The 25,446-nt window shown below is 39.8% G+C and overlaps 1 protein-coding gene across 1 annotated transcript in view; it reads left to right on the forward strand.

Moving 5' to 3' along the window:
* LOC124155197 (heterogeneous nuclear ribonucleoprotein M-like) overlaps positions 1-23,708 on the forward strand; it is a 160,133-nt gene extending 136,425 nt beyond the window's left edge. Inside the window, exon 3 of the mRNA XM_046528915.1 lies at positions 22,499-23,708. Within this exon, the coding sequence (XP_046384871.1) occupies positions 22,499-23,671 (1,173 nt within the window). The 3' untranslated portion in view covers positions 23,672-23,708. The remainder of the gene's footprint in view (positions 1-22,498) is intronic.
* Positions 23,709-25,446: the final 1,738 nt, after the last annotated feature.

Genomic DNA, 25,446 nt, shown 5'->3' on the forward strand with positions numbered 1-25,446 from the left:
CCATGTTCCTATCCCTTTCTTTCCTTACCTGTGAATTTATGTGCATATTTGCGCTTAAGGCGTCGTGTGAATGAATGAAGTAGTATATATATATATATATATATATATATATATATATATATATATATAACAGTTATATAATAGTCTTCGAGAGGGTGGGAAATAAATAAAATCGTGAGCTCCTTCAAGGGCGTTTGACAGATAATGAGATTTCACTATCTGTGATTGCGCTGTATGTAATGGTTTTTGGTACGGAATAAAACACACCAATATTTGCCAATAAGGGTAGATGGGGTAACGGTAGAGGGCAATCACTCCGCGGAAAAAGTAATTTCGGGTGCACATAACATGTATCATCAATACCAAATTTCCTAAATTTTACTCCGTTTTGTTTCGAATACATCCTATCCTCGAAATTTGGTCCCTAATATGACACCAATGCGTATTACACTTGCTGTGTTTTTGCAAAATTTTTACTCTGCTCATGAAAAAGGTGATATCACCTATATTTCTCTTTTGAGAAATTACGTCTTTCGAAAGACGTATAGATGGACCAGCTACTCAGAGGTGTCCTACTGCCGAGTCGAGGCATCCCTGAAGATTGCCGAAAGATAACAAATTGATTGATATTCAACTTTTTCAATTTTTAGCACGGCTCTTTTTCAGCTTTGCTCTTCTTTCTTCCGATAACATAATTTTTGAAAACACCTAGAATAGATGTAACAGGAGTGAGCCTGCCAAGAGTGAGAGAGTGAACCAAGCCTGCATCGCTCCTAATTTAGCAAGAAGATACACAAGAAGAATCTTTCTCATTCCTATGATGGTAATACATTCACTTAATTGCTACACGGGCTGGCGGAAGGCCATATTCTCAATCGTGATTAACTGTCATCTTTTATCGTTTTCGCTAAATATTTTCGAACCCTAAAAAATGATACCTTTTATATTGAACGAATAAACCCTATTTGATAGCTCTACTTTAGTGTGAAGTTAATGTTATTGTATTAGTGCTAAATTTTAACGCCAGGCGTGTATTAAAATGGCGTTGCTTTAAAGGACCCTAAGCAGAGAGAGTTTTTTTTCAGAGTTCTTCCCTAACAATCAGTGCACCATCAGTGTAGAAGCAAGCACTTAGCCAGATATTAAACACCCACCGAATTTTTTAAATTTTTGCAAAAAAAATGTGTACGGATAACTAATCACCGCTTAGCATATTATCATTTGTGTCAATACTTGTTTTAATCATTAATGCAATTTTTTTAAATTGTGCGTTAATTTCTCAAGCAGATAAGTGTATTATTTGTGAATGGAATTTATTTACTTACAGCATCGAAAGAGAGCAATTGGCTTGCATTGGACTTAAGGCCAGTTTTTTAAATGTGTAATGGGCCTTAAAGGGAACATGATACTGCCGCAGCTTCAACTTGAAAAATATTTGAAAGTTAAAGTTAGGAAAGTTGGTTCAGGATAACGATTAGTTTTACAGGTGACCTCAAGTGGAAGACCTAGATAACTCTGATTTTTATGCGCCAAAAAAAATTACTAGACATTAAAAACCGACCCTAACCCTCCCCCTTTGAAATGCAATTGTGGCTGTGTGCCCAATAGAAACTGAATTTTATGTCCCCTGCATTTAATTAGAGTGAATTTATTTTATGAATAGTAAAACATTGATATTTGTGCTTAATAATTTTTGTAACAGCCCCTTTTTTATCCTCCATCGAAATGGAATGGATGGATGGCTGAAAAATTCTATTGATTCCATTCCATTGTGTATTGCTGGATGCAAGCAACAGGCCCACCTACCTTGAGTTCGTGTTCGTATCTTATATTCTAGCGTTTGGGGTCGCCCGGGTCGCTTGGGCCAACCTCACGACCACGAAATACCATCCGCTGAATTGATCACCGTGCCTTTCCGAAACAATCCATTTTAAGCAATGCAGAGGCGTGCCTACTTCCGCTTTAGACCCGCATGGTAAATGGCTGAGCAAATCAGATCTCGCACTTAACCTTCAAGAGATCGAACCCCCTCAAGAGGGTCTCGCGTACCTACGTAACCCATGCACCTCCTCCTCCAAAAGGGAAAAGAAAAAAAAAGCCTCGGCGTCTCCGAGATTCCTTTTTTTTTAATCCTTTCATTATTCATGCCCCGTTGTGGTCTCGAACGATAACACACTTGGCCCCGCGCTCCATCGGACCCGCTGACGTCTCTCGTGCAAAGGGTTTAATGGTGGGGGCGGAGTTTTGGATCCCTAGCTTCGGAGGCCGGGTTCCTTCTCCAACCCTTCGGCTCCGGAGAATGCTCTCTCTCGTGAGCCCCCAGGAAAGACGACAGGTCCGTGTCCGCTCTCAAAAAGTCCACCCCCTCTTCTTGCCCTTGGTCCGTCCACCCTATCCCCACGCGATGTTCTCTTGTTTTTTTTTATTTTACGTGAGGGATTTCTTTTGTCTTTAGAATTTACGTCCGTCCCGCCGACGACGACGTCCCTGCGGTCTCTGCCGAAAATGTCCCCGTGCTCCTTTTTTTCTCTCTCCGTTCGCCCTCTTTTGAATTCGTCGGCTCGGTCCTTTTTATCAATTTTTGTTCTTCTTTCTTACCCCTCTTCCCCCCTCTCCCTCTCTCTCTCTCTCTCTCCTACCTATCCTATCCTTTCCACGAAGCGCATAAAAAAATAAAACCATCGATCCAAAAAAAAAAAAGAAAATAGAATAAATAAAAGAGTTTTCGTCGCCTCCGGAACAAGGGATTCCACTCTCATATTCCCCCCCCTCCAGCCCATCTCCTGGGGCCGAAAGAAAGGAGCCTCCTGCTTTACTTATGTTCACATTCTAATTCTACCCGTGCCACCCCGGCTCTCCCTCCCCTCCATACGCCTCTCCTTTATCCCTCCTCCGCAAACCTCTTCTCCTCGAAAGGCACTATCCTCCTCCGCCAAGAGAAGCCCTCGTATTTCTTTCACTCGATCTCTCTCTCAGCTCTTTTTTTAAACTCCGTTTTCTTTTTGTCTCTTTTATTTCTTCCTTCCCCCTTCTTCTATCTCTTTATCCTTTCCTTTCTCTCCTCGGACCTTTTAACCCATTTTTCTTTATCTTAATTCTCCTACTTACAAGACTCGTTTGCTTAAGTAAATAATCTTTTGTCTTCTTCGATAACCAAGATGACTTATTCCCGGTTTTTGGATATTTTCGGGAGTGGATTATATGGAATACTCGTGATTTCGTATTAAATATGTCGAAATATGTCCAGTCAGGCAGATCGACAGTCACTAGAATGCTTTGCACGATCAACCTACCACTTGGTCGCGTGCATCTCGTGTCCAGGTCTTCTTCTCGCCGTTGCCTCTTTCCTTAGACGATTGGATAGAATGTTGGGTAAACGAGGGAGAGAAAGGGAGGGAATAGGATTTTTAGGTGGAATGAATGAAAGGGAGTGGGCATAATTGTCATTGAAGTGGGAAGTACATGCATGAAGGAAGGGCAGGCTGACAGAACGTTCTTAAATACTCCAAAGAAACCTAACTTAATCGGAGGAATACTTAAATGATAATGTAGTGGTTCAGGCCCGTGCTAGACAGCTTCTTAGGTTGGTGGACGGCCATGGCTATGGCGGTGGGCGCCACCACTATGCAGGGGGAGGACTACCGGAAGGGTCTGCGGGCGTGGAATAAAATAAATAAATTTTGAAATATTAATCCTTTCCCTCTTGAGATTGAATTAAATCTTACCTGATTGAATCATATTAATTCTAATTATTATTTTCTTTACTCAAGACGGTGTTAATTATGCTGCTAAATGAGACATCATTGAAATCAAGTAAACTGATCAATGTTGGTATTCTGGGAGTTAACACCTGCTACATATTCTCCGTATATTACGTTACGTAAGATACGGTACGCATACAGTTGGTGAGAATCAGAAACCGCTGAACCAAAATTCAAAATGATATTTTCGCTGCTGAAATTTTACATCATGCAAAAACACTAAATTTTGGCCACCTAAGAGGTCAGTTACCATGTGTCCTTTTCATCCTGTATGTAACTCACACGTTGCCAAGTTATTAAAACATTATCTAAATTTAAAAAAGCGACCGTTTTCAGTTTTTTAAGAAAATCTTTCGCATTTAGTTTATGATGACGCTAATTCATGAAGTTGAAAGGATATAAAATGGCAAGATCGATCATCACGCTGGTTTATCGTCACTTAGTTAATTTTTATGGGTGAAGAGTTCTCCGTATCGCCACCGGGTCAAGAACTGCATTACTGCCGACCTCTCGATGTCCGACTCGGCTATCGTCCTCGGGGCTATGAGTATCAAAATGTCTACAGTAATGCAGCTCCTGATCCTGTGTCGGTCTCGAGAACTCTTCACGCAGTTAATTCGCCGGGAAAGCATTAAATCTTTCTAATGTGTATGAGGTTTGCTGATATTAGACCCAAGGTCCATAAAACGCTAGATATGTCATACATATTGGGTTGCATGACATTTTGATTTCAATGAACTCGAACATTTAGCTACGTTGGACACTACATCCTGTTACTTCTTTAAGATTGTCTCCTTGAATTCATTTTAGGGTGTTTCCAATTTCAGATAATTTTATGAGCGAATACCTATCGTTGAACAAAAGAGTAACAGAGCGGACCACGGATCTTTTCCTTGAATGTATTATTATTGCTACAGCCCTGGGATTGGAATCCTAACCTTCATTCCTCCTAATTTATATTACTTCCTTTTGGTCCTTTTCCCCCTCAAATTTTCCCGAGTTCACATCTCGGTGTCGTATTCCTCTCTCTTTCTATTCTCTTTCCGTGTTTTTTATCCTCGTCTTCCTCTGTCTCCCTTGTCTGCCTATTTCCCTTCTATCATACTTTTAGCACCCTTGCTTTTCTTAATTCCCATATTTATGCGTATCCTTGTATTTTCATGCCTCTTAGATTTCGTCTTAACGTCCAACCATTTCATCCGACTATGCTCTTCGATGGGATTTATCACGGGCTTATTTTGATAAGATTTTTCCCCTCGCGCCACTCCCAAAACATACTACGCGGACGACACCCTGTTGTGTATTATGTTCCTTGTTTCTTCTTTGTAATTTATTCTCTCCGGAGAAATAACATTGTCGCAAAGTACTCAATTATCGATAACATCTATGCGTGTCCCACTATCTCTCATCCCATGCGCGTTAAGAAGTTCTTTTCCCGTGGTGCGAAATGTCCGCCGACGTCCGCCCCATGTTTACGAGTTGATTCCGAAATGAGGATTAAGTTGAGAAGAGGACATTTTTACGACAGTGGCCTATTCCCCGAAACTCACGCAACCAATCGCAAACCTATCTTACAGTCGCTTACAGTCTTCTCTTTTCGGCATCTTCAACGCGCATCGTGTACGTCACGGTTGTCACCCTCTTTGAGAGGGTTTTGGACCTTGCTTTAAATATCCCGAAAATATTATAACGCCGGAATTATATGGAGTTATCGTTTTCGGGAGTAGCAAGGTCGTTTTATGTCTCTTCATTCATCGCCTGATGTTTCCACACCTTTAGAATTTCGTGGCGTTGCCCTGTGAGTCGGAGATTAAGTTTCTTTTTTTCTCTTGGGCGTTAAATCTTCTATTTTATGTAGCAGCTTACTTATGTGTTGAACGCTCCCGAGCGAGCTTCAAAGGGGACCAGCATCTCAACTCAACAGCGAATCATACGCGGGTCCGCTAACGTAATTTTGAAGCATTCTTCTAGCGATATTCTAATATTACCGCTAGCCGGACGAATAGCCGAATCTTTGCTCGCTCGATGGGAATACAGTCGGCTAGAAACTAGAGCAGCTGATATTCATAGCGGTATGTGGAATATTTCGATGAATTTGTAATGACTAGTTTCATTTCATGGAAAAGCATTGCTATCAATGTCAGCCGCTGGCGATAGTCTATGGAAAACCGTTTATGAACCTCATGTTACAAGGAATAAATCCCCCTTTTGCCGAAAGGGTGTCCCTTGCAGGAATGCCTACGTGGTTGCATACCTGTATTGTTTGGCTTCTTATCCATCTCAGCTGTTCTTAAAAATATTTAAAAATTTTGAGTACATACATTTTTAAAAAGTTTTTCATACATTCAGATTACAAAACATGGTAAATTAGAATGACAAAAGCTGCCTTAGGAATAGATCTGTTTTCAAACTTTCTTATCGATTTTTCACACATTTAAAAAAATCTACATTTTTTTCACTCATAGATAAGGGGTAATTTAATGGGAGAAAACCAGTTCCCTTAATTATCCGGTTTCATGGTAATGTACTGGAATGAAAATAATGCATTACTACTTCATGCCAACTTAGGCATTTTCATCATTCCTAAGATCAGCATTCCAGTATTTGTGGTATCATGGTTCGGTGAAGTATAGGTGAAATATTTTGTGATTATTCTATTTTCCCTTATTCATGGCTCCACATGTAATGCAAGCTATTGCTGGTTTTAAACAAACTTCTTATAAACCGTCCCGTCGTCGTTTCAACTTCATTCCTTCTTTGAATTTTTTATTCCTGGCCTTCAGTCATCCCACGCGATTACCCAGATGGTTCCTCACCGACGTGGGATCGTCCGGAGCCCCGGATAGATATCAGCAAGAAAAAAAATTAGCACTATCATAAAAGGGGGAGAGACTGCAAAAAAATGTCCATATTCTTCGAAGTATTCGAGGAAAACACCACGAAAAATGAGAGGAAGATAAATATTGATCGGGGCAATGGGAGACGAGTGAATATAGTAGGGTCGCCATGCGCTAGGGACTGTGTGAAAGCCTAGCCGTGTAGAGATCCAATCAATGTGGGACCAAGGGATTTTTTTCCCTCTCGAACGGGCATTTGTTTTTTTCATATATCCAAGAAAAAAAGTGTCTGGAATGTGAAAGAAGTTCTCTCACCCACTTTTCTGAGGAATTCCTTTAGAAAATGTTTGCTTTTTCATTTTACATTTCTGAGTCTACATTGATGCATGACGGAAGCATGAGGAAAATATGCGAATGCGAACTGTGTGAATATAATAAAAAATAAATTTTGTACCCTAAAATAGATTTCTAATCATTCAGTAATATAGGCTATGGCATAGGTTGTATTGGCTTAGTACTATTACCATAGTTTTTCCGTCGATTTCAGAAAAAAAAGCTTGATAAGCTTAGCGATTAATCCATAGTTGGAGCTCTCCACCCTTTTCACAGGCTGCCGTTGATTTTTAAAATTTCACCTCAGATTTTTCTCAGAAGCTAAGAGTTTGTATTGGAGACCAGCGGACTTTGGGTCTGATAATATCATCATATCTGCCAGTTGTTACAATTTTTGTCTTCGATTTTTTCCTTGAGGATCGTTTTTCTCGGTGATATCCTACCCACTCAAATTGAATCCCAAGAATCTGGCTGTTACGAGGTGTGAACTAATGTCTGACACCATGACTTTGGTGCCATTTAGAAGCTTATCCGCGATATTAAAATTCCTCAACACCATCGATTTTTTGACCCTCAAATGCCCTCAAAAAGTAACAGCACAGAGGAAGTTGTCAACACTGTAATAGATTTAAAAAAAGGGGATACTATGACTTTTTGTCATATTTCGTCATGTTCAACACAAACATTTGTATGAGTCAGTGGGTGGAAGTGGTTCGTTTAGTAAATAGATAAAGGCTGTTTTTGAAAAAAAATTGAAAATACCAATTTGTTAAGTCTGTACGAGTGATTCGGCTCGAAGAAGACATAATATCACCTGTAGAGAAGGAATGGTGTCTCATATCGCGGTCTCAGGGAAAGGACCCTTAAGGAACTAATGCTTGGGATTGGGTGATATGGAGGGATTCAGTCAGTATTCCCGTTATTGGATTACAATGCTTTGAATGAATGAGTTTGAAAGGCCACTTGTATTGATTCAATATAATACAAAGAAAAGCTGCGCGATTCGTCAAAAACTGCTACGGGCGTCCAGGCATCGTTACCCAGATGTCAAGCGAATTAGGCTAGGAGCCGCTATAGACACGCAGGCTGAGCGCTAGGCATGGGTTGCTTGTAAAGTTGAGAATAGATACCTTTATGAGTGACAAGGAGAGCATCATCTCAGAGCCCCACTATATTTCCAGGTCCGACAGAAGTGATAAATTAAGAGAGGTATTTTTCCGAACGGATTGTTATGGGAATTCGTTTTTCCCCCGAACCACAAAGGACTTAAATAATTGCTAGTCGTAATGCATTTGCTTTTTTTATGTAAACGGCTGGTGATCCCCTGCCACACGCCTTTTTAGGCGGCTTGCGGGGTAGTATGTAGGTGTAGATGATGAACCCGTGACCTCTCGTGTGGTAGGCAAGGACTTCACCTCACCGCCACCGCCGAGGCAAGGCCGGAAGATACTCGGTAATTACGTAAGAAATGTAATGGAGAGGAAATAAATACCCCTGGGACTACCAAATTGTAAGGACTTAGGCATATCGACGACTCAAGGGAAGGAATCTCAAGGAACTATGCTTGGGATTGGGTGATAAAATAATAATAATAAAAAAAGAAAAACTTGTTCCTTACCACACAAAAAGCAGCGACCTTAAACACATGTCGAATTGTCAGAAAAATTTCAAACTTCGAATAAAAGGACGAGAGTGCTTGGTGTAACGCGTACCTCGACTAAAACCAGCAAAAATTCTGTGGGGGAAAAATAGCATTTGTCTTCATAGGGCGAAATTTAGACTAGAAAGTCCCATCTTCCATCTAACACCTACATAGGAGAAGTATGGAGGGATTCATTCAGTATACGCATTGTGGGATTGCAATACTTTGAGGAATGAGTTCCAGAGGCCTCCAGTATTGATTCACTCGGTCGCAGTGGAACCTCAGCCTTCACCGCAGTCTGCCTCTACCCTCCGCTTCTTCTTCTAACACGCTGAAGCCGCCCGCACCGGCCGCAGTCCCGTCTGGCATCTCAAATGCCGACAATTGTCAGAGAAAAAGCTCTGCCGTCTTCCTCCTCCGTTATTCTTCTCCCCACACCCATCATGACATGCGCAGTCGGGTGTCCGGTGACCGACCAGGTTTTATGTTTCCCTCCGTATAACACCTCAAGTGATGGACCGAGTATCTATTTTTTTTACTCGAAGAAACTAATAGTAGTTTTGATATATTGTGGCGTTCTGCTGTTGGACATTTTTGCATGTTTTTTTGCGTGGTTCGCGAAATGAATTGTGCGACATTTGGATCTGAGATTTGTCATTAAAATCTAATGACCCGATAGAGTGCATGCAGATGATTATGAAGAAAGTGAAAATTTGCCAGATCCAAAATTAAAGACTTTTATTGTGTCCTGGGTTTTGTGGATTACACTATCGTCAGGTCATGCGTGAAACCCGGGTCATAATTATTTTTTTTATCTTGTGAAATTGGCTTTTTTTGTAGTTATTAGTGATATTAATGTTACTTTTCCATTCGACAACGACAGAATCTTCTGAATTTTTGTGTAAACGATTTGTAAATATAAGCTTGCACAATAATCTTTAAAATATCGTATGAAATAAGCAAAATTCTTAATTTACGCATTTGTTTAAGGAAAATATCAATAATCATTGGTGGACTGCATAGCAAATTACTGACCATTCCGCATATAAGTTAAACGTCAATCTTCAGTTACAAGAGACACGCGTGAATTCGGGTGCGATGCATGAATGGTTCCTTCACTGCATCTTTTGCTAGAATATCCGCAGAAAATCGTCGAAATGTCATGGTCGAATGGCTTTGTCGAGGACAAGGTTGAGCGTGGGTGGGTGCTACTGCCGCTACTAGACAGCCATTCAAGCGCCTTTATGCCTTGGACCGCGAGACGGGCTTATTGTGCGCCGCTAATCTGCAGATTTTTCAACTTAGCTTGTTCCCCCATTTGTCGTTGCCATTTTCAATAACTCTCCCCTTCTTCTCTCAGTAAGAAATAACGCTGTAACGTTTTTTCACGGCTACTTGGAAGGAAAAATTTAAACAATGTTCTCCTGATCACGTGAAACTCTTTAAATCTGCTCTGAGTCCTCTTTGATTTCGACATTATGTACAGATTAAATTGGACTACCTCGTTAACGAATGGCAAAAGTATTGAACAACTACCCTCTTTCAAATTTTTACAGCGACCTTCAAATTTTATTTCTACATCATAAAAGACGTTTAGCAATGATGCATTCTTTCAAATGCCTTTTCTGAGAGAAAAAAGGTGAGTTATTTCTATTCATCCGCTGACGAGAGAGTGGAATTTCCACCGCAGATTTATTTGCGTCTTCTTGTTTCGAGACTCGTTGTATCATCCTATCTCTTTTCCATCACCCTACCTTATTTTCAATTATTCTATTGTTTTCTGACGAATACTTCTCTCCTTTTCTTTCCTTCTCCAGTCTAAATATCAGCACTCTCTAGCATACTCACGGCAGCTCAATTAAATCGACATACTTTCCTCAGCTTTTTACGCGTTTCAAATCAAAAAGAAAAAATTTTGTCAGTCACAGAAAATCATCGGGCAAAATACCATATTTGGTAAATTTTCCATTTTTTTAACCTTCTCGCAACACCGAGCCTGAAAAAATTCGTGTGCTTTTGCTGTCAATTTTGAGGATTTAGTGCAGTAGTCGCACATTTATTGTATTTATTGGACAAATGTGTGAGTTTTGAATAAAGGGAAGTTTAATCCGACCTTTTGGATTCATTATATTTAATTATTACTCCAGGTATAGACTTGCTTCACTGAATGCGGTCGCTAATGGTAAAATATACATGATGTTTAATTCTGGAGGAGAAATTATGATATGAAAATCTTGGGTCCAAATGAAATTCCGAAATCAAACTAAGGGGTTTTTCTCCTTGGAGTGATATAAATATTCCGCATGAATAGGTATGGTTTAAACTAGTTGAAAATAATCATTTATGCGATGACAGAAATGTTTTTTTTAACAGATCACATAACCAAGAGCTTTGCATGAACTGCCATATCGCGTGGAATAACCGAGTGGTGTCTTCTCTTGCTCCATCCCCATTGGAGTTCTCTCCCTTCCTAATTCCCCCCTCAACCTGCCGCAAGATGTCCGCTGGGTATGGTGGAACGGGGAGGTTTGGCTGGGGCAAGGTGAAGGCTGGTTCTGTTGGTGCCAGTTGATTCCTCTTGTGTCACAACGTCCGCTAAATTGGATTATCTTTCATTCGCTTTGTTGGCTCTCTCGTGTGCCTTCGCCTCTCCGCGAGACTCGTCCGTCATCCCCGCCCCCCTTCGTCATTTTCTCCTGCCCCTCATCAACCCTCCTCGTTTCCGCCGACCTCTCTCGCGCTTCCCTCGCCCCCCCATTCAGGCGTTAAAGTCTCCCGTTGCCAGCTCAGCGATGCCCTTCCCCTCTCGGCACACCCCCGCTGAAAACCCCACCTTTTCCACCATTCCCCGTTCTCAGCGTTTTATCAACGGCATCATTTTTAGCGACGGCAAACTATCATATTCATTCGCGCCGCCGCCTCGCCTCCTTTTGTTTACTTATTCATTTTCCCCATCTCTTGGTGTCTCGGGGCGAAACACATGGCGCTCCAGGTTTCCGGGGAAGGTTCCAGAGACGAGAGTCCAGGCTTCGTAGCCGCGGGGTATCCTTGAGAGGGATGCTCTCGCGTTTTCATGGATGATTCCGCGGAGGCTGTGATCTTGGATAAGAGTTTCTGTTGCGTGTCCCGCCATGCATCTCGTGCCGCGTTCATTGCGTTCACCAGAGGTTCATATCCTGCGAGTGTCGCCTTTCTAGGGACGTGATCACGGGGGAGTTGCACTGCTAGAGGGCCAATGAGTTTGTTCCTTTCCTACCGTATGATAGAGCACGGTAATTGAGGCTGAGAGGAATGTTTCTGGCCGTTTGGATTAATGCTTCCTCTTTGGTTTTTCCGTCGGCGTTCGCGCCTCCTTTCCCGATTCCGCGCCGTCTACAAAATGAGTAAAATTGAAATCAAGCCGAGGATTCTCATAAGGGAGCCTTTTTCCCGTTCCAAACCAGTGTTACGGCACTTAGTGGGGGTTTAAAGCAATTGAGGATTTATGCGGTGGCTATCCACAGCTTTTTCCCGTCGCCCGAAGGCATAAGTCTAGTCTCATCGCCAGCTTTCCGCCTCTGGTAGGATTATAATGCCGGAAAAATAGTTTCGTATTGTTACCGCCCTAATGTTACTGCTTCCAGTTGTGATCCCACATTTCCTTTCAGCACCCTCTGGTAAGAGAGCTACTCAGTTGGCCCAGAGTAATTGGATGTGCTCGGGTAAAGAATAGGAGCGAGACAAAGTGCTACAAGAATCTTTCCTCCTTGTGTGGAAGGTACGGACTCATGCAAATATTACGCACTGTGATGGTGCATTCCTTTCCAGGACTTCCCACGGATATACCTCTTGCCCCAGAGTGCTCTACTATTCATGTAATCTCCCACCCCTTTTATTTCTTGCTAGGCATTCATACTCTTCCCTTTTGCGGCTTATACCGCAAGACTGTTGTCCGTCCGGCTAGCGACTATAAATCCTTTAAAATATCCCGGAGCATATTTCTCGCCAGTAAAGTTTGCATAGGGTGGAGGCAAAGTTGCATATGCAATGGCAAGGGAGTTGGATGAAAGCTTAAGGGTCAAGCTTCACGAGGAATTTTATCGTCTTTTTATAGTGGACGGGCGTGTGTCAATTAACACCTTGCTCTATATCCTTGTACCGAAGGCCAGGTTTGTGAGGCCATCGCACTTGCGAGCTGCTCGATGAAGTTGTTGGGGATTCGAACCGTGGCTTCTTCCGCCAATCAAGCAACTGCTCTCTGCCTTCGTACTAAACACCTCGTGCCGTGAGGTATCCTTGATATTGCGGTCAGTTTGAACTTTGTAACTGCGGTATTAACATCCGCGGCTGTGGAAGGGAAATAAAACGGCAATTTTTCCTTGCCATTTCACTGTGTGCCATCAAATTCAACTCACTACGCGTTGAAAACTTCTTGAAGGCACATATGAAAATAGGATTTCGCTAGACTCATGATTAATGTTAGATTCAAGTGACTTACCATTAAAGTTTTACGTTGGAAGGCTGATATTTAACTTCATTTTATCTTGGAAAAATATCATACCTGGTAATCTACGGAATATGCCTCGACACTAAATGTTTCTAAGTATCACCTCTCGGTCATGGAGTTCAAATCGTCATCTGTGGACGTGATACCATGATTTTTGCTTGAAATTTATCCGTGAAAATATTTTCTAAATTAGGTAAACCATTTTGATAGTTCATGCGTTGCATTTTCTTTCATAAGGCTCAGTCGTATTACGGAAATTCATAAATTGTATATATGTATAATATTATATGCAGAAATATCGTTTGCTACATTCCCAGATGGAATGTAGCAAACGATACAATTTCTGCGGGTTGATTTACTAATTAAGTAATGTGAAATGTTAGAAATTTAAGTGTATCTCGAAGATAACTTCCTTTTTTTATAACCTTTTTTATAATAACCTTTTTTTTTTGCTAAAGTAGTTATTATGTGGATATGAAACTTAGCGAATATTAGAGGTTTCTCAGGGAATATTTTTTTTACTTTTATTAAAAAAATTATTTTTACCTTGATTACTTCTTAATATTTTTTTAAATGACTGATTAAATTTATCATGACTTAATTTGGCCACGAAAAGATTCTGAGGAAGTTTTGCAACTTATAGACGCTATGAAAATGGGTGAATCATCACAGGAATCAATTTCCGCCTGAGAGATTTGCAGATAACCTAAGGTTAGGAATCTTTAAAAAACTTATGTAGCTATGTGTACCATGAAGGACCGAAATTCGCTGTAGCCCTCGTCAAAATGCTCCCTCAACGATTCGAGTGTTTGACCACCCGATACGAGAATTTTCTAGACGCCTGAACCGTGAAGGGAATCGGTAGGAGAGAGAGGCTGGGAGGATATACGCCGAGAAATCTTCCGACTCTTCATACCTATCTCCCGCGCTACCCCATTGTACTCAATCTCTACAATTGTTCTTAATTTCATTCATACATCTCCCCTTACCACTACCGCTCGAATGTTACCCGTGACGCACTTACCTCAGGGCTAGTGAAGACCGTCCGCTGTCCAGTTCTCTCCGAGGATCTCGTCGTTCAGGTGGCGCGGGTTTTGTAGAATTCTTTCTTTTTGTCTCGCGCGCCTCACCGTCAGTCCCTCTAAGCGGAGGTGGTACGGGACGGGACGCCGCTGATCCCCAGGATGAATGTTCACCATCGCTCAACGCGTCGTGGCGGCAAAAGAATGGGAGGGAGTAGACTTTTCCCTCCATCCCTTGTTTTATTCTCCCGAGCAGTATTTCCCTTCGTCCCCTCCGACGATGGCGCGAGCGACGAAGTCAGCGCGTCGCGACATTTCTCCAACCGTCTTTACTCCACCTCTCCAGCTCTTGCTTTGGAATTCAAAACTCACGACAGCGGTGTAAGGGAGAAAAGAAAGGAAAGTACCGATGCGGGTAGATCAATAATTTGTAGTACAGCTATTATTGAATGAAATTAAAAATTTTCTTAGGAAAGGTCGTTCGAGCTTGCTTCGGGACGTGAAGCGTGAAATGAGAAAATTTTCTGAAAAGGGGTTGGTAGATTCAAAAATAAACTTTGTAATATTCCTCGCAATATTAATTAAAAACTCTACCGGTGTCGACCTTCTCAGGTCATTATCAACAGGTAATAGTAACCTCTTGATAAGAGCCTGCAAATGTCGAAACCGGTAGAGTTTTTAATAAATACGGTGTGGGATTTAAAAGGCTTGTTTTCGAATCTATTATCATTCCACGAAGTGAATTCACGAGCCACTAATTCGATCAAATGAGCTTTCTTGGATTAAAGCGCTATATGAACATCAAAGTTAGTAATTGAGAATACGGGTAAGTATGTTAATCGGTATATTGGAATTGGTATGTAAAAGAAGAAGTTATAAAATCAACTGATTTGGGCGTTACTTGGTGGAACGATGAAATATGAAGAAAAAGTTATGTTTAAACTAATATAGCTTTGAAAAGAATAACAATTGAGAGAACCATGTGGCAAGAACAGCATTTTTTATATGGTATAAGATCCCAAGCGGAAAAAAATGTTTGATTAAAACTATCAAACTGGTGTGATAGGGGGTATTTTTGTTAAATATACTTAAACTTTGATGTAAATTAGTAAGCACTTGATTTATTATACCAAACGCTCTTGATATATTTCATCAAACATATTGATATTTCATAATTTGGTCAATTGTACGATAGAGTTTTGTAAAAATAACTGATTTAATTCAATACGATTCAGAGTTTGGTAACTTTTATCGAAGTTATGATTAATTTTACGAAGGTGCTTGCTTGTTTGGTACAAATTATCAAACTCTTCATTGTTATGGAAATTTGGTTTGATAGAGTTTACTTAGTATTTCGTAATCTATCGAACGGTCTGTCGTTCCTCTTTTGTTTATACCAATACACATTTGCAGTTGAAATATACTTAAACGGGCCTTAAATAAAAGGTAGGTTGGTAAAAATGACTTTGTTTTCATTATTTGTGATGGCGATAACGTTTAAATTTTGTTTTCGTTCATTCTCCTGTTCATTTCTGCTTTAAATTGCAATGTTATCCGTAAGCTGGTGAGTCAAAGACAATGATTGAAGAGCGTATTACCATGGATATTAAAGCTGTAAGGAGATGTTTGTGTATTTCGACAAATTAAAAATTTAATTAGAGGTATTCCTGAGGTATAATCATTCGCGATCATGTTTAATAACATGTGATAAAAGTAGTCATAATAGACCCAACCCATGCTAAGGATATCACCCAGCACGTTAAAGTCATCTCTACATCGATGTAAAATGCCTGCAAATAAAGTTTTCTTGCGCATCTTCACTAGATATTGATAAGGAGTACCTACGTAATGCAATTGTGTGCATCTAGTATTCCTCATAAGCTTACAAAGGGCAACTGTAGTCATACCTTATTCTCATAAAAAAGGTTGATTATTTACAATAATAGAATATTAGGATTTTGTGTAGGTTACTATTATGGCAACCGACTTAGTCTAGTTCAGCATAAGTCGGTTGCCATAATAACATAACCGAGTCCACTTACGCATTCAATGCTTCGTGCAGGCGTATTGTTTTTTCACATTTTGTATTTATTTTGCAGAAACTTACGTTATACTCTCAACTTTATGATTTTTAATCAGAACAATGTTTTTCTGGGTGGAAAATCTTTCATATGCGCACGCTACGTCGGTTTTATTATCCTTTTGAATTTGGTAGTTTTTATCGAATTGCTGTTGCCAGTTCTGTAACAATTACCAAACCAGTTTGATGGAATTTATCAAACTGGTTTGGTAATTGTTACTGAATTTTTCAATGTGTCATATGAACCGAAAAGTTTGATAAATTTCATCAGAATTCGATAGTTCTAACTAAACTTTTTTCCGTGCAGGATTGGTTTTTTACTGCCTTCCATTCCTCTCCCCAAATGTATCAATTCCTTTGATCACAGACAGTATGTACCTCGTGCTTCTTGACTTTCCATTTGGACTTGTCCTAGGTCTAACAGTGAGGATTTACCTTCTTTTTCCCACGTCAATGTTATGTCTCATAGTATAGCCAGTCTACCGTAAACCTCATAAGCATGGTATTGCCAATCTGCCATAAAATCCTTCCAAATGCTCTTCCCTCTTTAACTCTCCGCTCTAAGCATCGCAATTTCTCTCCTCGTATATCACTCGTCTACAAAACTATGTTTTGAATGCATACTTCTATTTCCACTGAGATGCATCTCGTGTAGTTTATTATTTCACTGTTTGTGTACCACAGCACACAAATGAGATGGGGTAGGCAAGCGAGAAGCGAGATAATTCGAACCATTGGAGGAATGGGATATGGAGTAAGAGTGTAGAAAAACTCGACGTTGTCATCGACATACTTTTAGCGAATTGCACCAGCGGTACCATTTACTTAGTTTTATCCTGATGCGTTTAGAATGTGAAAGGTACGTTTGTATTTGAAAGTTTATTAATACCTTGAATCCCATCTTATAAGTTGCGTATTCATAGAAACTAAACAGTAGATAAAATACCTCTTTCTTAGTGGAAGTTGGGAGGCTCTGCACATTCAACAGCCTTGAAGGTGGAGTAATTATGCTTCTTTATTTCCCAGGCAAAAACTTCTCTTGGCTCTGAGTACCATTCGCATAGTTTCCGCTCATTTCTGTGGTTGCGTGTTCCTGTTCCATTTCCGAAGTCTTGGGTCGGTTGGGTTTTATAAGTGGAATATTTCTTCAACAATATGGGAACCTCAGTTTCAACACCATCTCCTTCCTTTGGATGTGAGTCGCCAGAGTTAATAAAGGGCAAGTCTAGGATTCTCAGACCATTTATATAGCTTAGTTGTTTGGCTGTCATCTGCCGTCGTCTCTATATCTCCCCTGAGTAGCTTCGCGTGGTTCGGTTTCAGTCCACACATTCCTTTAAGTCGCCCCAGTCTCATGGTATTCCTTTAATCCTTTTATTTTACATATTTTCCTTATCGTCTTAATAAGGAATGCGTCAAAGGTGGGCGGATGCAAAGATTTGTGGGTAGAATTTTCAAAATACCAGTGATTTTTTGTCTACCTTACAGCATATCGAATAGCTATCGCGCTATCGTTAGGTCAAAACAAAATCACATATTAGGTCAAAACAAGAATATTATGAGTTTTGGATGGGATTAAGGATGGGATTAAGGTGTTAAATCTTAGTTATAAATATTTTTTTTTCACTTACTCCAGCCTTTAAATTATTATAATGAATCACCTGCATTGGCGAAATATCCAATAATAGTTATAAATCTAATCCTTGAATGCATTTTTTAGCTGTGAATTTATTTGATAATTTTTAAATTGAACCATTAAATGGAAATGTAGTTGGCTATGGTATTTCCCCAGAAATTTTACTTAAGCTAATTATGGGAGCATTAAAAAAAATTATCTATTTAAAGATATTTGATAGCATTGGACGAATAATTAAAGGAAGTGCAATAATTTCCTCATGAAAGATGTAGACACTCAACAGAGGCCTGAAACAGCTCAAATAACCCTATTTTCTGCTCATAAATTAAAAATAATGGCTAAAAATATTTGGCGTCGTATTAAAAATTAAACATTAGCTCAAATTTTGAAATATAAAACCTACTCGAATGAAATGAAATTATTTCCCTTAGGGTGAAATAGGCCATGAATTGATAATTCAATTTAGTTGGAATTTGGACCCGGATCACAATACTTGGTTTGGCGCGTGACCGATTACACCATTAAGTTGTCTCCCTTTTGCGCAGGTTGAAGTGGGCTCTTTAACGAACGAGATGACCTCTGGCCAGTGCCTGAAAGATCCCCATTGGCATCCCGTGTAGTTAAGTTAATTTTTCCATATTGAACATCCTTGTTACACTTATCTTTGCTACCATGAGATTGAATTTGTAATAGGTTATTTGCGTAAATGTCATTCCTTGAAAACGTGGTCGGTTTGATTAAATTTTTGCCGTCTTGGCATTCTAAATTCGTGAAGCTTTATTTTATAATTACAGCTTAATGATTTTCCTCTTATGATCATAATATACTACTTCCTTAATATAAAACTACCTTCTGTTACTTCGGGACTTATGCATGAGAAATTTAATTTTCCATAGGCTTTCATTAGCATTTAGTTTTCGGTACGCTATAGCTATAAAACGATATAAACATGTATTCACCCCCGTTGTAAAACTGTGGTTGATTTTACCCATGCAGGAGTCTTTTATAGCTTGCGTTGATAAGCATATTGGTCTTTTTGGGGTTCATTTTCTCTTCTCCAGTGATTGACTTCGTTAAGGTGCTTTCCACAATCCCCATCAAGGGATAACATAGCTCGCAATATACCCGCCGTGATATTATTAAACTCTCTGAACGACATTGGCTATCGGGAGTAACTGAGTCATAATTTTATGATGATTTCTCGAGTTGACATTTGTTTACTGAATACGAAGATAGTAAGCATGGTTGTTTTACCACCAGCATTTCTTGTTCATATTAATCAAGGAAAATAAAGTGACGTCATATAGTATTTATTTTATTCTAGAAATTTATAGTTGTTATTCCAGAGGCTTCCCCGGTAAATGGTCGAAGCTAACATGTTTTACGGCCTTCCATCATGATTGTAGCGGACTGAGGACATTTTCGCCAGTATGTCTTCCAGGAATTCAAGGGGTCGATGATATTTATGAAATATTTATAAATCTTACTGTGTATCGGCTCATTTTTATATCTACGTGAAATTTATAGTCTAAATTAGGTAAGTAAATGACGGGAAAGGTTACCAAAGAAAGATATTCACAGTTGATTGAAAAATCCAATTGCGGAACATTTCGAGACCAGAATAAACCTTTGCATGATATAAAATGGGTATGGATCTATTACTAATAGACAATTTGCGTGCAGAACTAGGCATCATAACTGCATCAGTTAGGACTTAATATGGATGTCGGTATGAATACTAATGGCCATAATATCTTTTAGGCCGGGGAGTAGTATATTACAATGTTTTTCCAAATTGTTGTATCGATTTTGTTGGCGAGATATAGATTTCTAGATTTGTTTTGCAAAAAGAGGAGTCCACTCAAATAAAAATCCAATACTAAATCCCTGATTAGTGTGAATGCCTTATTAGTCCTGCACCGTACTCAGAAATGTGACGTCATTCCAGGGATGGCGTTTTTCTGTCGGCTCAAGCAAGGGAGTACCCAGGATCAAAACAAGAGTGGAGCAAGCCGAGTTGTGACACAGAAAACCAAAATTTCAGGAAATGGATAGCAGCGCTTTATTAGTTTTCAAAATTATTTGCTTGGAGAAAATACTTATATTTTAATTACATGTTTTATACAAACCCTTTATAACCCAGAGCTGATTATGGAAGAAATCAAATTTGAAGATTTGTCATTTTGAAAACTTGAAAATTTAACACTCAATTATAATTATCGCGGAAGCTAAATGTTTTGTCATTAAAATTTACTCTAAAAATAATGGGTAGTTTAGATACTTCCTAATTAGAGCTGAATGTTTAAACATTTTTGATGTTGCTTAGAAGCAATATTGGGTTATAAAGGGCTAATATCATTTTTCTTTAATTTAATGACAGTACGTTCTAAACTTTCATTTTGAACAAAATTTAATTTTGCTTCCAAGGGGGGTCAGCTGCCTTCTCCTGCCCCCCGCTAGGTGCACCCATGGGCTCTAGTTTAGTTTCCCATTACGAAGGTCAGGGTTCGGATTTCGAGTGTATCGATGCCCTATAGAGGAAACCCGATTTATTTTCAGGTACTAAAGAAGGCAGTAGGCATATGTGCACCATTTAGGAAGTGTAACGTCTGATTTTTTGAAGTTGTTATTTTGGTTTTGAAGGGTTTGTTTGGGGAGAGGGGATTGTTGAGAGGGATGTGAAAAGGAGAGGTTTTGTGGAGTATTGTGGAGAGAATTGAAGTAAATAAAAAAGGTTATGAAAATTAATCGTCTTACGTTACTGACGTAAGTGTGAGCCCACGTTTTTCTGGCGACGAGGATGGGATGTTTGACACAGGTTTGGAAAAATTAGCCTGAGTGAAATTGAGAAGACGCAGCGGCCGGGTTGAGCGTTGGAACGGTTGCTGGTTCGAGGAAGCGGACTGGAGATGGTATTTGCTTCAAGGAAGGACATACCATCTCCACCAGGACATTGCACATTGAGAAGTTGGAGCTGCAAGCAAAGACGACTTGGTGTTTTTCGGAAGAAGTGGAAGTTTAATTCGCTGGTGTGGCGTTTTTGCTTCGGGAAAGGTGAGTACCCTTTTTGCCGGATGGTGTGAGCATACTGGGTGCTGTTTCTGACTTCCTCATTTTAGTGAGTTGTTTAGGTGATAGATTTGCGGAAAAACTTAAACAATGTCGTATTTGGCTAGAGTCCCTAAAGATGTTTTGTGCAAAATCGCATATGAAGTAGGAGCTGACGTGGGGAGGGAAGCTAGAGTCGTAGGGTACAAACAAGCGATACTAAAAAGTAAAGATTATGATGAGGAATTTGTTAAAGAGATGCTGAAGTTTTTGACTGAAGAGAGAAGATTGGAACGGGAGGCAGAAGATAAAAGATTGGAACGGGAACGAGAGGCAGAAGAGAGAAGATTAGAACAGGAAGTGGAAGAGAGAAGATTGGAACGAGAAGACGCTGAAAGAAAGAGAAGTTTTCAGTTAGAAATGGAGAAACTAAAATTTTCACAAACCAATTTAAACCGCGAGTGTGATGGATTGGAGACGGAGACCGCTCAGAGGACACTGCCGAAAATAGATATAACTCGGCATATGGATAAATTTGATCCTCACGGGGAAAACATTAGTTTATATCTTGAACGTTTTGAAAGGCAGGCAGATAGGGCCGGTATTCCGGAACACCAATTAGTATTTTACTTGACGGGATTACTATCAAACGAGATTAATGATATAATTTCCCGAGAACCTAGGGAAAAAGCTGATAGTTATGAATTTGTGAAAAATTTACTGCTTAAGAAATACAAATTGAGCTCAGAAATGTTCAGACAGTTATTTTACAAGCAGTCCAAATCAAATGGTATGGCGTGGAGTGATGTAGTATATAAAATGACTAATTATTTCCAAGGATGGATTGACGGGATGGATATAATTTCTTTTGAGGAGTTAAAAGGACTGATGGTGACTGATCAGATGAAAAGAAAAGTACCCATAGAGGTGCGAGATCTCCTGATAGACGAATGGCCAAATTTTAAGGATCCGAATGTATTGGCTGAGAAGTTGGATAGTTTTGATGCTATTAGAGAAAGCATGGGACGGAAAACCACGGATCATTACATTAAGGATCAACAAAATAAAAGGATCCAGTTTACAAAGCCGAAGACTGTTTCTGTAAATTCTGATGAAGAAAGGCGTGACTTGGCTATGGAAAAGATGCCTAAATCATCGTCTTCGGGACTTAATTTCGAAAAGAGGTTTCAACCCAAGTGCTACGGGTGTGGTTCCACTCAACATTTTCTCGCAAATTGCTCAAAGAAAAAAACGAAGGATAACGAAGAAAAAGAATTCGTCGGTTCTTTAAAAAATGAAAATAATAAAGATATGTTTGGCAAATACTTGACAGAGGGAATGGTAAATGGGTATTCAATGAAGATATTACGAGATACAGGTGCAACAATCGATGTAGTGGCTCAGAAATATGTTGCCCCACACATGTATACAGGAGAAACTGTTTGGATACAGCAAGCTTTAGAAGTACGCGATCGTTTTCTTCCTATAGCAGAAGTAGAAGTAATTGGAGAGTTCGGTCGAGTATTTGGGAAGGCTGTGGTAGTACAGAATGATTTGGATCGCGGTGTATATATTTTGGGAAATACCACCGCAGAACTAATTGAAAAATGTCAATTAGAGCAACAAGAAAAACATTGGATAAATACGGTGCAGACTCGAGCCGCAAAGAGAAGAGGTGAAAGACAAAGTAGATTCCAACCCAGAAGTTCCAGTGGCGGTCGCGATCGTGACAGGGGAGGAAGGAGAGCTCCCGCAGATAGAAGAATTTACATCTCCAACATTCCTTATGAATTCCGCTGGCAGGAGTTGAAGGACCTCTTTAGAACAGAAGTTGGTGAAGTTGCTTATGTGGAGCTGTTTAGTGATGATGGAGAAAAACCTAGAGGGTGTGGTATTGTTGAGTTTGAAAATGCAGAATCTGTTAAGAAGGCAGTTGAGAAAATGCACAGGCGGGAGTTGAAAGGAAGAAAACTTGTTGTTAAGGAGGATTTTGATATTGAGAGGGACAAGTATGGCAGGCCAATGAAGGGAGGTTCCAGTGGTGGTGGTGGGGGTAGAGGAAATGCTGGTATGAGTGGAGGAAGTAGTCGCCCCAGAGATGAACCACGGTCTAGCTGGCAGGCACCAGCACCTTTACCTGGTCCAATTGGTCCTACCTCACCTGCAATTCAGAACAAGTGGGGCAATACGTATGGACTGAGCCCACAGTTTTTAGAATGCCTGGGAATAAATGGACCCCTAGTCAGCAGATTGTTTGTTGCCAATTTGGACTACAAAGTTGATGAAAATAAATTGAGGGATGTCTTCCGTCTCGCTGGTAAAGTCACTAATGCAAAACTTAACAGAGACAAAGATGGAAAGAGTCGTGGACATGGTGTGGTGAAATTTGAGCATCCAGTTGAAGCTGTGCAAGCAATATCTATGCTTCATAATCAGCTGTTGTATGATAGGAAAATGACAGTGAGAATGGACCGTGTGAATGAAAAGACTGAAGGTTTGCCCTCAAAGTTACCTGAAGGTCTACGTGGAATTGGTATGGGTCTGGGTGCTGGTGGAAACCCTCTACTTGATGTTTCTCGTGCTGCAGTGTTGCCAAGTGTGGTGTCCCCATCATTAGGACTGAATAGTACTGGTCGGTTTGCTGATAGTCCACCCCTTCCAAGGAGATCAGCCCTTGGCTATAGCAGTGGAGCTGCTGCCCTGCCAGGTGGGCTGTCCGTGGGAGTGGGCAGTCTTGGAGCTTTGGCCGGTGGAGGTGACATTGGCAGCATTGGAGGCAGTTTGGGATGCAGCCTTGGGGCTGGTCTAGCCGGGGTCAGCTCATAAGAACGCGGATGCGCTAAGCAGGGCGATGAGCGACATCAAATAGATTGGAAGTCAGTAAGTGTTCGGGTGTGGCACCATCTGGCAAGGGGTACTCCAACGGCATCGCAATAAAATTTTGTCCAGTGATTGAAGCATTAAAACATTTATGGACAAAATTCTTAAAAGGGTGGAGGAAAGACTGTAACGTCTGATTTTTTGAAGTTGTTATTTTGGTTGTGAAGGGTTTGTTTGGGGAGAGGGGATTGTTGAGAGGGATGTGAAAAGGAGAGGTTTTGTGGAGTATTGTGGAGAGAATTGAAGTAAATAAAAAAGGTTATGAAAATTAATCGTCTTACGTTACAGAAGGAATAAAAAAATAAAAATATTTGTTGGGGAAATTTAGACCTCTTGTGTGAATATGACGAGAAAAAAACGCATGCTTTCTCACCGCTTGGAGATAAAATTATTGACCCAGGGTAGAAGAATATGTTTACTTGCCTTGTGTGAGATAGGTAATGTAAATTAAGTAATTCAATAACGGGAAGGGTTAAATCAGAATGATGGTGATAATGGGATTTTCTATATCCGTCATATTTGCTAGAGAGTTTTGATTCCGAGTTTATCTCAAAGGTTATGAACAAAGGTGGCATTTTTATATTTTCTATGTGGCCACTTGGCGTATTGAATTTCTTTAATACCTCGTGCAGAAATGGGGTGATGATGAGGTCAATTGATCTATGTGCACTAAGTTCTAAGTGGTACAAGTCAAAAGACTAAGAATCAACTTACAGCAGAATGCTGGAATGGAATGAGTAAAAGAAAATTGTTTTCATTTTTGTGTCGCTGATTGGGCCTAGAATATACGTGCATTACACGAGCAATTTTAGAGCCATAAAAAATAATAATGCCGCAATCATTTTGATGAAGCTATCTCTCATATGTCTCATAATTGTGGGTTCCAAAATCCTTTGCTTTCATGTTACACCCAAATCCGCTAACCTTCTCGCAAACAGGTACTGAGAATCAATTTTTTTTAAAGCAGGCGATCAAGTGATAATTTTCTCTTGGCTTCGGCTCAAAAATAATTTCGTTAATACGTTCGCCGCTTTTATTAGTATGATCAACCTCTGGCTATCATATATAGCTATTTGACCATTGGTCATATGATGTGGCGTTTTAGACCGATAAAGTTTTAGCATCAGTTATTGTTAGCTAAAATGCTAGCAGTTATGGCATAGTATTTTTTCCTACGAATTCAGAATACTGTGAAAATGTGACCATTCCACTTTCCTAACTAAATTAACGACTAAAGCAAGAAGTTTTTTTTTCATTTCAACAGACTTGATTAAGTGGATTTGAAATATTTACGACAAATATATTAAGTTCATCTTACCTTTTTCGGCCAAATTTAAGTAACGACATGCATTATTGATTTTCGTCAATTGATGATTTACGGCTGGTATACTTTGCATGGTAATTATGGATCTACACTTATTATATTAAGTCATTTCATTCTCTGCAAGTCTAATTATTTCATAAAGTTATCATCCACACAATGCAGTAAGAATAAATTACACGTCTACATGGAAAAATGGTTGCTATAATATTCTAATAACTGCCACTGATGACATAAGATCATTCCTTCAATTTCATTAAAATCCATGAATTTCTTTCTTCTTTTTGATGGCGAGGTGTATAACTTAAATATACTTCTCAAAATATGCTCACTAATAGATTTCAATCGACAAGGTATCCATCCTCATAAGAAATTATTCAGCGAGTTCTGGCTATTGATA

Source organism: Ischnura elegans, chromosome 3 (assembly GCF_921293095.1).
Source record: "Ischnura elegans chromosome 3, ioIscEleg1.1, whole genome shotgun sequence".
In the NCBI taxonomy this organism is placed as follows: domain Eukaryota; kingdom Metazoa; phylum Arthropoda; class Insecta; order Odonata; family Coenagrionidae; genus Ischnura; species Ischnura elegans.